The sequence below is a fragment of the Eumetopias jubatus genome, unplaced genomic scaffold (assembly GCF_037043125.1).
Source record: "Eumetopias jubatus isolate StellerSeaLion01/CBP00866 unplaced genomic scaffold, mEumJub1_p1.0 scaffold_1, whole genome shotgun sequence".
Classification (NCBI taxonomy): domain Eukaryota; kingdom Metazoa; phylum Chordata; class Mammalia; order Carnivora; family Otariidae; genus Eumetopias; species Eumetopias jubatus.
Genome location: NW_028274807.1, coordinates 155,159,652 through 155,173,613, shown reverse-complemented (window position 1 = coordinate 155,173,613; position 13,962 = coordinate 155,159,652). Strand labels below are relative to the sequence as shown.

Below are 13,962 nucleotides of genomic sequence, written 5' to 3'. Positions count from 1 at the left end.
ACATTACATCATTAGTTTTTGATGTAGTGTTCCATGATTCATTGTTTGCGTTTAACACCCAGGGCTCCATTCAGTACATGCCCTCTTTAACACCCATCACCAGGCTAACCCATCCCCCTCCCCTCTAGAACCCTGTTTGTTTCTCAGAGTCCACAGTCTCTCATGGTTCGCCTCCCCTTCCGATCCCCCCCTTTATTTTTCCCTTCTTACTATCTTCTCTTTTTTTTTTTTTAACATATAATGCATTATTTGTTTCAGAGGTACAGCTCTGTGATTCAACAGTCTTACACAATTCACAGCGCTCATCATAGCACATACCCTCCCCAATGTCTATCACCCAGTCACCCCATCCCTTCCACCCCCCACCACTCCAGCAACCCTCAGTTTCTTTCCTAAGTGAGAAGTTCTATCTCAGATAAGTCTCAAGTATCTGTGGCCAAGGTCTTCCAGCAAGTCATGTTAGCTCTTTGGACTTCTTTTCATATCTATCAAATGAGGGTCTTATACTCTTAGACCTGGAGAGGAACTTAGTGCTCACTGGACCCATTATTTGAAGGTCTCTAACTTTGCAGACAATAACAAAAGAATACCTTGAATTTGTCTAACAGTTGAAGATTAATCATTGAAGATTGAAGTCAAACTCAAAAGAAATATTTTTCCCTAAAAAGTAACCATGAGTTTAGGGAAGGACTAGCAGTTTCTGCACTAAACACATAACTGAAATCTTGAGTCATTTCAAAGTTTAGTAGAAAAGAGGTGACAGGGTATGGCAGGAAGTCCTGGCATGAGGTGCCAGGTAGTGTGGGTTCAAGTCCAACAATCTCCCTGGAAAATACAAATAATCACAATTTTGTAGATAAAACCTTTTACTTGCCTTCAGTGCTGTGGGACTCAATACTTTAAATCTCCCCCAAGTTGACTAAGATGAAACCAATTTGAAATTCCTTTACATTAAATTATCAACTGAACATAGACACTTTATATATACCACTTGATTATTTGTACATATTCATCTGCAGAAGACAAATACTTGAGAACTGGGAGTTTCCGCCCTTTAACCAAAGAAATAATCTCAGGTTTTGTACCACATAGGAGCAGCAAAGAGGAAACCCAGCATTCATTCAGAATATTAACAGAGTCCAAGCCTCCAAATGGGGGGAAATGCTATACCAGTTTAGAAAAGATGATCCAGCATTAGAACCAAACCAAACCACATAAACATTTTGAGCATAGATGTCTGCATATTTCCATAGAAACCATCTGTAACCTCTATTAGATAGCTTACCCCACTGTATTACAAGTCACTTGCTTTCACACCTGACACTGAACCAAGGGCCAATTCTCATTCCTATTTGCATCCCTAGAATCTAGTAGTAGGGAATCAGTATGTTTGGTAAATGCATAAATTGAGCACCCTTTTGTATCTCCTGACAAGATTTTTTTTTATTTTAATAAACCACAATGTCAACTTTTCCGCTTTGTAGAGAATAAGATTACCCAAGTATACAGACTAAGTAGAAATTTATTTTCATGCCAAAAATGCATGTAAGATGGCTAACTGTCCCTTCCTATGGATATATTCAGTTACAGTCACTTACTCCTGAAACATTCAAATGCACAAACAAGAAAATTCATCTGCAGTAGAGAAAAGCAGGCATGGGCAAACATCTGCACATACATCCATTATAATCATGTATGTGAACTGCTCCTCTGAATCCATCCCTAAATTATATCAGCAGAACAAAATTATACAATAAGCACCACTGCTTAAAAGTATACCCAAAGATACCAGGACTGCCCTGACAGTGCAAGTTTGGGTAAATTTCAGTGCTCATAAGAAATTTTTCAAAAAGGTTTCCACACCACTAAAATGCAGAATTAAAGAATCCTAAGAAACTAGAACCAGAGGGAACTCTAAGGATCATCCTATCCCTTCATTTTACAGATAACAAATGCGAAACTGAGAAAGTGACTTACACAAGATCCTGATATCACCTGATTGCAGATCTGGGCCTGGACCAGGTCACCTTGTTCTAGTTCAGTATGTGTTCCACTCCACAAGGCTACCTATTCTGGAACACCTAGAGCCTATTACCAGATTGTAGTCAGGGGCCTTTGGGGAGTCCCTGAGACCCTTTCAGGAGATCTATGAGGTCAAAGCTATTTTCATAACAAAACTAAGACACCTTTTCACTCTCATTTTTTTATTGGTATGCAGCAGAGTTTTCCAGAGATCACTAGATGTGTTTACCAACAGCCTGAATGTAGAAGCAGATATGAGAATCCAGCTGTCTTATATTAAGCCAGACATTACAGAGATTTGCAAACAATGCTACTTTTCTCACTACATTTCTGTTTGGGAAGTAGTTATTATTTTTAGAAAACATGTTATTTATTTTAACCTATAGTGGGTTCCTATTATTTTTAAATGAATAAATTAACATCCTTTAAACAATTCAGTTTTAATTTCTAATTGGTAAATACTGATGGCTATAACTAATAAACAAAGCTCCTTAAGGTCCTTACTAATTTAAAAGTATAAAAGGGACCCAAGACCAAAAGTTTGAGAACCCCTGCCTCCCAACATTTCTGTACTTGTTGATGACATGGAAAAGGGAAAAAGCACTTTTGCCAACAAACTAACAGACCACAGAATCTTATCTCCAGTTTCTGGGCAATGTGATTTTAGTAAACAGCTCAGGCAACTTACAAAAAGAAAACCTTACATTTTAAAATTTTCTCTTCGGCTTCTTTAAGGTGTGATGTAGATGTAGGGCACCAAGTGGGAAGCCAACCAGTTAGCCATCCCGACCTAGAGCATCAAAAAGAAAATATAAAGACATAAGTTAATGCTCTTCTCAACTCCCAACTATTACATTAGAAGAAAAGCAGAATAGGAAATTTACTGTCTATATGATGGTGAAGCTATCTACATCTGGCAGAATCCACCTAATACATACAAAGCATTGTGGTAAAGTACTGGGGAACAGACATTCAACTTCAGCCTGTGAACCTACAAGTAGATATCAAAATCCATATTTATGGATAGACTCCAAGTAACCAAGCAGAAATTAAAAATAGGCAGAACAAGAAATATGAAGCATGGAGCATGTTCCAAGATAAAATATTTAAACATTCTATAAATGGTAGTTGACATTATACTGATGACAACAAAACAATTCACTAAAATTATGTGACATTAATAAGTAATTCCTAAAATGAGAGTTTTAACTAAGGTTAAATAGAAATTAGACAAAGAATTGTCATTTTTTCATCACTCCTTACCTCAAAGGTAAGGCTACTTCTAGCTGACCTTCAATAGGAAACTCAGCCCTGTTCCAACATTTACTTGACACTCTACTATCATTTTTGTCATTTCTTATTCTCTGTTTTCTAGCCATACAATATTCCCTATTCTCTTGCTTCCTGACCCTGAATATCCTTGGAATATGCATCTCCCCTTCTTTTCATGATCCATTATACCTCTCACCAACCTCAGATTAGATTTCATTCCCCCTTCACCCACATACCCAAACCAGATTAATCAGGGTAGCAGGATAGCATCCAATTCTAAAGTTCTATTCTTTTCCTTCTCAAGTTGTGTTACAACATTCTTATTTACTCACCAATATCCTCACCCAACTGTATGATCCTTAAAGGTAAGGACTCTGTGTTCACCAATGCATATTATTATACACTGATGTTATAATTGAAGTTTTTGCTTCATCTGAAATATACTGGCTACAATGAATTACAAGTGGATCACCTGAGTGATAAGAGAATTTTCTGGGATGATAGTGACATTCTCCATCTTAATAGGTGATTGATTGGATTACACAGATGTATGCATATGTCAAAATTCAGCAAATGAACACTTAAAATTTAAGCATTTCATCATAATGCAATTTTATGCTAAAAAGAAAAAAGTAAAACAGGCTGGATTTGATAACTGGTTGGATAGAAAGAAGGTGTAATAGAGGATTCCTAGGTTTCTGAGTCAGGTACCACTAATAACCACAGAGAACATATGAATAAGAATAGGTGTGAGAAATGTGCTAAGTTTGGATGGGTAGCTCTAACATCCATTCTAAGCTTTGTAGGTTCATTCTACATTTGCCTGCCCTATAGAATTTCTCTGGGCATTATGCAGAACAGCTGCTCAATATATGTTTTGCAGAATGATTAAGTCACTCACAATAGAGGGTATTATCAATCCAAGTTATTCCCATTTTGTAGATGTGAAAAGTAAGGTTCAGAAATGTTAAGCACCAGGTCCAAGAGTATTAAGGTAGTAAGGAAATGATACAAGTAGAGATTTAAATTCAATTCCGAGTGACTTCAAAGGCCTTTTTTTTCGGTGACTACCTTCCTTAAAATGTGTGAGTAGTCATGACCTACAGGATAAAGTCACAGGACAAAGTCACATTCCTTTGGCCTGCATGGAAAAGAAGATACAGGATAGCCTGCATTATAACCAGGCTCCACTCCAGATGTTCTCTGTGCTAGTTTCAAACCTTCTACATTAACAGGACCCCTAAGCATCCCCCATAAATGTTTCATATAACTTACTATCAAGGTAAAAACGTAACAGAAAACATTATTATTAGTCTATTTGGAAATAAAGCTATTTATAAATTATCAAGGAAAAACAATTCAAGGTTTTAGCAATGAGTTTTTCAATCATTCAACAATTTATCAATTGTTGAAAAAAAAAACAGTTAACAAGCAGTTAAAAGAATCTCATGATCTCTGGAGCTTAAAATTTAAAAAGTAAGCCATTATTAAGCTGAAGCTCTTTTGTTCTTGACCAGGAATGGTCATCAAAGTCTATGTTAGGCCACAAAAATATGAATTAGTACCAAGCGGAAGTTACTTACAACTCAATCTCATCAGTTTTCTTAAATAGCCTTCAAATCATAGCACAATTCTTTGCCAGAGAGAATCAGAGGTCAGTACAAAAAAAAAAAAAAATTAAAGTGAAATGAACTATAGTCTACTATTGCTCCAACTGACATCATGTTGGGGCAAAGAAAACACAAATGCAATCTTCGTTTCTACATTTTTAAATGTAAATTTAAAAAAATTTACATTCTCTGAATACCTACTAAGTACAGGTCCTCAAGTTTAAAATGTTATATAACAGCCTGCAATAGGAATTATGCCTACCCCTCACCACAAAACCAATTTTCAAAGGATAGGATGTCTTGTCCACTCATTTTGCCTCCTAGTGATGGGCTTAGCTCAAAGAGAAAAGGCAAAACAATGTTTTTATGTTTGCAAGTCTAGTGCATTACACTAAAAATCAGGGCTCTTCACCCACAAGGGCCATTAACCCTCTTCAGGTTTTCACAGCAACCTTTTCATCAAAGCAGATAATTGTTTTTAAGTGGAGTTTTTCTTAAGTATATTTAAACTGAAAAATCTATATTTAACAAAGCATAGTACAATATTCTATTTTCACTCAATGGAATTGTAAAGATACCGCTCTTCTCCTAAGCCTTGATAATATTTCTGTCCAATCAGCTTTGCCTAAACCAGATGATAAAATGTTTTAGAGAAACCGTCTTCTACTTCTTTCTTAGAAATATTCTACACAATTGAGTTCCACACACATAATTGGCTCAAAGGAACATTTCTAAAGAGTGGAAGGAAAGCTGGGGTCTATCTTTTCTGTCCTTTACTTAATCACACTTTGTTCTCGAGTTCCCACAGTTGAGCTTGCAACATCTATTGTTTCAACCCTCCAAAACATCCATTCAGCCTCACCTGTCTTCGGGGTAAATTAAACTCATCTTCAAAGAGACCCTCTGCCCCTTCCACAAAATCTCCTATGTCCTCCAGTGTTCTACATTCTAGTCTTAGTGTGTGGAAGACTGAAACTAAGGACCTAAGACCGAAGCTTGTCAGATATCCAGCCATTGTTCTAAGGTCACAAAATCCAAAGTAAAAATTAAATTCATGTGGCCCAGCTATAAAACAGTATATAAAACAAAACAAAACAGTAAACAAGATACAGGACTTCCTCCTCATAGCTTTGGAACATAAACAGAAAAGCAAAACTCAACTTCCCTGTTTTATTTAAGCAGATAATCAATAAACACCATCATCCACTGCTGAGGCCCTAACTTGGAAAGCTACCCAAAGGTCAGTCGCAATATTAAGAAAAAGCCATTGGCCATAGGGACTACACCTATTTAAGACAACAGGAAGACTTATCAAAAAGTGCACCAAAGGGTTTTCTACACAGCCACATCAGCTGAGCACTGACCTCTCAGTGAGAAAGAATCTTTTTAGTGAGCAGACTTCCCAAGTTAAAAAAAAAAAAAACACAAAACTTTGAAAGGTTACACACGAGGTGGCATTCTAAGGAAAGACAAAAAAGATGTGCTTAACATATTAATAGAGTTTATTAACTTAAGAATCTGATTTTAAGCATCCTGAGTTTGAGAAACAAAACACTGATTTTTTTTCCTTAAATTTCTATCTAATCTTTTTGGGTTTTTTTTAGATTTTATTTATTTATCAGAGAGAGAGAGAGCACAAGCTGGGGGAGCAGCAGGCAGAGGGAGAAGCAGGCTCCCCACTGAGCAAGGAGCCCAGTACAGGACTTGATCCCAGGACCCCAAGATCATGACCTGAGCCACCCAGGCATCCCTAACTAATCTTTTTTTAAAAATAACATTGTACTTATACCCTATTGCCGTTAACATTTAAGTTTCCTGGTAATCCCTGTTTGCTCTCTTAGACATTTGACTATCTATATTATTACCAAACCTGAATTGCACAATCTATAAATATTGTGAAACAGTTTTCAAAGTTTTCTGAAGAAAATATACAAAAGTCTGGCCAATTTCCACACACTGCTGGCCACTTAAATAACATTTCTAATTAGGTTATAAGTAAAGAGGATTTCATTACATTTAGAATTTTGTTTAAAATGGCCTCAATCTCTATACTGGTACTGTCAAAAGAGAAAAGTACAGTATTCTCTCTCTTTAGAGAAACTATGAGGTTTTGCTTCTTTTGTAAATACCCAAATTGATTAGAGGTGTGAATATACATATTCTTCTGAAATAATACTTCAACCAATGAATGATTAAAAACTTCCAAACTGGACAACACTTTTGCAAATAAAGGCCTTCTTTCCTGGCTAATGGAAAATCCTATCATGCCCTTTCATTTTAAGTAAACAACTCACATGATTCAAATTATCACTAACCATTAGATCAATGATAACTCAAGCCCTCTAATATATTTTAACACATTAATTCACATTCTTTAACTTTTTACCCCTTAAATTTCTAACCTGTAACTCTTAAAGACCCAGAGTTGGAGAATCAGTATTTTTTACACATAGTCATGTCCTGGTGATATTTTTTCCCCAATTGTTTCCTACCTTCTCTCAAACAGTAAACAAACCATCCTGGAGTCGGATACAGCATCAAACATACTTAAAGAAAACTACAGGTGTACTTTTAGATTTATACTGCTTAACAAATCCAAGTGGCATTTCATGTAACTTCTAAAATAAGTTTATCTACTAGATAAAAACTAAAAATCCCAAGTCTCAAACTGAATAATAATTTTTAATAATAAAATCATCTTGGGCACCTGGGTGGCTCAGTTGTTAAGCATCTGCCTTTGGTTCAAGTCATAATCCCAGAGTCCTGGGACTGAGCCCTGCATCGGGCTCCCTTCTCAGCGGGAAGCCTGCTTCTCCCTTCTCCCACTCCCCCTACTTGTGTTCCCTCTCTCGCGTGTCTCTCTCTCTGTCAAATAAATAAATAAAATCTTTTAAAAATAATAATAATATAATAATAAAATCATCTTTCCACACAATTCTTTATGATTCACAATCAGGAATGAAGAATTATAGTACAATGAGGTTAGACTAAAAACCTAACAATATAATATTTCTGAATGGCTATTATAAAGAATATAAGTCAAATCCTTAAGGACTCCATTCAGAGTCATCTGTAATTCTCAAATGTATTATCCAGTGTTGTTTTTATTAAGTGGACCATCCTGGGACTTTACAATCGTTTGTTAGGTTCTTTGTCACAGGACTGAAATCTCCATTTGCTGGTCTGTGACTGGCATTTTGAAGAACAGGCAAAACAATGAAGTATGAGTTGGTTCACCCAAGATTAAGAAATAGAATCATATTCCCAATCTCCCAATATAACTTAAGTTTATGATCTTGGTTGTTGTCCTAGTCAAATTCAAACTTTGATTTCTTATGAATATATCTTTTGATGTTCTTTGAATATCTTAGAATGAAAAAATATCGCTACTAAGCTGCAAAATATATTATCAATAACTAGGTTTTTTATCTTAATGTGTCAGCATAAATTTACAATATTTAAGTGTTTAATTCAATAAACATTTATTGAAGTTTACTATTTATGAATCCCCTTCGGGCTTTACCAGACATTTGAGTAAGACAAAAGCTTTGACCTCAATGAGCTGACAAAACAAATAACTACATTACAAAACATGGTGTAAGTGCCATAACGAAAGCTTAGGAAAATACCATAGGCCTTTGGAGAAGAGAGATAACAATCTGTGTTGGTTCAGAGAAAACCATGTGAACGAAGACATGAGGGGAAACAGGATGAGCAAGGAACATGTTTAGGAAACAACGAAAGCTTGGCTAGAGCCCAGTGCACAGGGAAGAAATAAGACTCCAAAGATAGAGAAGAGCCAAGCCGCCTACAAAGGGCTTTAAGTCAGGCTGAGCACCTATAATAAAGCCACTGCGTGTGGCTGCTACAAACAAGACTGTGCTTCTTGGGGACAGAAAAGTAACTGATGAAATAAGCTATGTTGAAAGCATGGGAACAAAATGGGTTACTAAAGCCTGCTATATAGGGGCGCGTGGGTGGTTCAGTCAGTTAAGCATCTGCCTTCAGCTCAGGTCATGATCCTGGGATCGAGCCCCACATCTAGTCCCACATTGGGCTCCCTGCTCAGCGGGGAGCCTGCTTCTCCAGCTCCTGCTCCCCCTGCTTGTGCTCTGGTGCGTGCTCTCACTCTCTGTCAAATAAATAAATTAAATATTTAAAAAAATAAATAAAGCCTGCTATAAACCAAAAAAGGGAATATGAAGGGTCAGAACCAGGTGATTCCCAGGAAACACTGGAAATGGAAAGATAATGTACTTAGAATCTACTGGACTTGGTAGATTTGGTATTCAGGGCAATGAAGACCGAAGGGGGCAGTCAAAAGATCAGGCCACAGTTCTGAACATGGATGACCAGAAGAACATAAGTGCCTAATGAAAACAGGTAAGTCAAGGGGAAGAACTGGACTTTTTGTATTGTTTAGTTCAGGGGAAGAAAGGTGAAAATGACATCCAAGTCTGGACATGTTACATTTGAGGAATAAGGTACAAACATCTGGCACACAATTAGAAACACCATCAGAGTACTAAAGAGGACTCCATCATGAGGATGAGATTTCAGTTCTCTCCACAGAAAAGATGCTTCAAGGAGTATAAGTAAACAAGACAAAATATTAAAACACAGATGAAAGATGAAGATAGAATCTTGGAGAATTATGACATTTAAAGAATGAGAAAAAGAATAGAACCTAATAAAAGTGACTACTGGCCTAAAGTAGGGCATGAAGCAAAATGTCTTAAGAGCTACAATGTCTGTTAAGAATTTTAATAAGGAGAAGCTATCTTTACAGTGTCAAACACTGAGAAAGACCCAAGAAAGATAAGGACCCAGAAAAATAAAGCCCATTGAAATGTATCATTGAGAAATGCTGTGATTTTTAAGAAGTCAGATAGCAAGGATTTGGGAAGGAGAGATGGCGAAAGAGAGGAATCATCGATCTTAGTAGTCTTTTAAAAAATAGCAAAATCCACTATCCTATCTCCAAGGCAAAGGACTACAGTCAAATTCTATTATAAATCCAGTAGATGGCTGATAAACCCACTGGAGGCGAAGGGGAGAAAAAAATCCTTTACCTGTAGCATTTTATGATTTCCATGATGTAAATACTACCACCATGGCTGATTTCAAGCTCCCAAAAGTTGGCAAAATTCTTGAAAACTTAGCAATCGTTGACACTACAAGCCAACTCCAACACACCACTGCAAACCACCTATTTTACTATCTGCTCTGCAACTGAGCAATTTTGTCACAGCTTTCCTCTAAACTCAACAGATCATCCAACTCTATCATTCTCTGGGACAACCTTTCAGCAATGCACAGAAGTCTTCCCTATTCTTGTTACATTTAGCTTTCTCAACTGTATTGCAATGAAAAAGGATTAGATGTTGAAAGCCAAATGGCTTCCAGGCATGCCTGTCTTCACTAAGAAAGTCACAAGAAAACAAGAATCATAGGTGCCAAAAAGCCTTCCTATGACCATTTCATAATTGTTTCCTTTGTTAATGTCAATTCCCCAACTAAACCTGAAATGTCTTAAAGATAGGGAACTTGATTCAAGACCTGTATTCCCACAACTTACATTGGCTCCTGGGACAGTTCCATTGTTGATTAACCAAATTTTTTTTAAACAAATAAGCTCTGTATCAATGCAAGGATTAAATAACAAAGTGTCAATAGAGTAAGCAAAAGAGGCAAGAACCAAACATCCCACATGAATCCCAGTCCTACTGAGAAGCACCAGAAATATGGGAGAGGACATTAAACTAAATCTAGACACCTGGGGAGCTCCAATCCAGCGCTGCCACTTGCTAATCGGGCACTGGTAGCCCTTTCAGTTGCAGCTGCAAATGAAAAATGGACAGTAACACCATGCACACAGGGTTGATCTTAGGTTTAATATAAACACATTAGGCAGCACCTAGCAGGAGCAGGTACTTGGTTGTCTGCTTGGTACAGTTCAGACGACTACACTGGTATGGACACTGGACATTGCTCAAGTATACTGCCAAGAGTACCAAGGAGGCCCACCTCTGTCATGGGACTATGGCTGCTCAGCTGCTAAAGATTTTTTATAGTCTGTCCCCAATGACCTGTGGACATCACCCAATCCACAAATTCTTTTCACAGTCATGCCCTGGACTCCCAGGTCCCACAACGATATGGAGACCAAAAAGTCCACCTAAAAGCACTTTCAGAAAGAGCAAAAAATGTTATGACAAACTAGGTGGGTGGGAACAAGCTACCAGTTAGATTCCTATTTATGTCCATATGAGGACATTCAGCATCTTACCTCAACAAGGAAATTCATCAACAAACCAAAACAATGAACCCATTCATAATGTAAACAAACTTCAAGGGAAGAACCTAGTTTCTAATATTTCAAAACTGTCACCTCCTCCATCCCATATCTTTCCAAATACAACTGTCTTCATGGTACTCCATATTACTTTCTATCCTTTAGGTTATGCTTCATATGCAAGTTTCTCCCGACATCTGAAGTAGAATTATTGTCAAAATATTAAACATATATAGAGAAACACAAAAATTTATTTACTTTCTAAAAGAAATGACCAGCCTTGAGAAATATGGCAATAATATTCGTAATTTAATTTTTCCACTAATTGCTATTTGTCTACTGACAAGGGCATGAAGTTAGTTACAGGTGGAAGAGAATAATTTAAACTTAGTATATCAAAAAGTTTCTCACGTTGGACCTCTGTCCTCCAAATTCCATAAAGTTTCCTACATATACATGTGCGCACACACACACTTCTCTGGTAACACCGGAACACTTAGAAGCAAAGGAAGATCTCTGAAAGATTATTAATTCTGAACTTGATATCCATATCGTGTTAATATTCTTTCCACTAAGTATCTACACATTAAACGCTTTCTGAAACCCAAAGTCATATACCCACGCCCTCAAACCCCTTTCCCTCACGCTGGGCTGCTCCTTCCCCCGACACCTCCCAATCTCCTGCACTTTCCAGGGCGATTTTGGGCTCTCCATCTCCTACGGCCCCAGGGAAGCGCCTCCCCTTCCTCCAGGCTCCGGAGGCTCTGCCCAGGCGGCGCATTCGTTCCTGTCCCCTCGAGAGAGAACAGCGCGCACCTGCAGACAGAAGCCGCGCTCGGAAGTGCACGAGTGACTGAGCCGTTTCCCCTGGTTCGAGGCAGGTTTGGGGACCGCCAGCCACCGCCCGCCGGCCGCTCCCGGGCAGGCGGGGTCCGAGGAGTCCCCGGATGACGAGCAGGGGGTGGGTGCCGGGCCAACCTCGCCGCCGGGCCACCCTCGCCGCCGGCCCGGAGGAGACGCTTACACAACATCGCGGCGGCCCCTTGGCGCGGCCGGGTAGGATTCACACACTTGCAGCCCCTCAACGCCAAAGGGCGCCCGGCAGGGACAGAGCCAGGCCGGGGTGTCTCTCGGGGCGCAGGGCGGTCTCACGCCGGGCGGGACGATAGAGGCCGGGGGGGTACGAATCCTCGGCAAGGCTGCCCGGCCCGACCTGAACCCGTGGAAGACGCGATCCCGAACCTCACGAAATCCCGGCCGCACTCACCTCTCGCAGGTGTCCGCCGAGCCCACCTCCTCCTCCTCCGCCGCCATGACCGCCGTCACTGCGCGAGCCACGGGCCGCGCCTCCAAGCCGGCTGACAGGCCGACTGGGACACCGGGAGCAGCCGCCGCCCTTAAGGCCACCGCTGCCCGCGCATGCGTCGCCCCCCCCCCCCACACCACGGGGCGGTGCGACCGCGCGCGAGCGCGTGCCCGGCTATCTCCACCCGCGTTTACCAGCTGCGCGTGCGCCCTAATGCCTGGCGCGATCGTGTAAGGGCGCTGGGCGGGGCTGTCAACCGAGTGTTAGGTAGTAACTGGTTTCGGTAATGACCGTGTTAATGCACCAAACGCTAATATTAACTGTCAGTGCTGGGCACGAGGCAGTCATTCTGGAAGTACCCTGGGACCTTCGCTGGAAGAGCTCTAAGATAGTATCCGATACACGCTGCATTGGTGAATGGAACTGCAGCAATGGAGGGGACTCTGGCCTTCTGCCAGCCCGTCCCTCCAGGTGGGTAGCCAAGGGGAAAGGGTGACTCAGGACTCTTCAATCAATATTCAGTGACGTGCTGGGGTTACAGTAGTGGCAGAACCAGCAACTCCCGTGTGCCCCGCTCGCTATATATATATTGGAGGGATGTAAAGTCAGTGTTGAGGTACTTAGAGTTCTTAAGGGGGATTCACTAATCTAAATGTCAACATTCTTGACCTGCTTTCAAGTCTTTTAGCCATCAGATACTGCCTGGTTTTGTAATTATACCTCTCCCTACGGTAGAGGCCAAAGGCAGGCTGCCCCCAAATGTGCCATTTTGGCATAATGATTATTTTAAATGAAAGTTATTTAAGAGAATCTATGTAGGAGGGACACTCAGACCCTCCTCTGTCCCCTGAAAACAGGAAATAAATCTCCATGTGATAGGTACCCTCTCTGTGCCAGGAGGTAAAGAGATAGGCTTATCACCAGAGATGGGAAATTTAGAGCCAAGAAGGCTTTATAAACAACCCTAGCTACTTTTTACTAATTTACTACCCCAGCCCAAATTCTGTTTAGAATTCCTTACTAATTGAAGCTTTCAAAGTTAACTTTTCTATATCCTGTCAATTTTTCACAGATATATTGTCTCTTTGTCTGAAAAGTATAAAAAGTTCTTGCCTTGGTCATTTCTTTAGGTCTCAATTTCATTATTGGGCCTCTGTGTACATGTAATAAACTGTTGGATTTTTTTCTCCTGTTAATCTGTCTCATAAATTTAAGTCCAGTTGGAAGATCTTGAAGGTAGAGAAGAATTTTTCCTTCCCTTCACTATCATTCATCCATTCTTGTGTACTGTGTGCCTACTATGAGTCCACTCTGTTTTAGTAGCAGAAAAACAATGTATTAAAAAGGTCTGAGACCAGATCTCCCAAAGTTCTAGGACAACCTGGTGCTGTTTCCAAATCCACTTCCTTTTGGTGACCTACTATCCAGTTACCTTGAGTGAGAGTGCTTATGTTGGA

General features: G+C 39.7%; 1 protein-coding gene across 2 annotated transcripts in view; it reads right to left on the bottom strand.

The window, feature by feature from the left end:
* The window catches only part of ABHD5 (abhydrolase domain containing 5, lysophosphatidic acid acyltransferase), a 29,508-nt gene extending 16,903 nt beyond the window's left edge, over positions 1 to 12,605 (bottom strand). For both annotated transcript variants that reach the window (XM_028107163.1, XM_028107164.1), the window contains exons 1-2: positions 12,467 to 12,605; positions 2,727 to 2,812 (exon numbers count right to left, since the gene is read on the bottom strand). In XM_028107163.1, coding sequence (XP_027962964.1) covers positions 2,727 to 2,812; positions 12,467 to 12,513 — 133 coding nt within the window. In that variant the 5' untranslated portion in view covers positions 12,514 to 12,605. The remainder of the gene's footprint in view (positions 1 to 2,726; positions 2,813 to 12,466) is intronic.
* Between the last annotated feature and the right edge of the window lie 1,357 nt (positions 12,606 to 13,962).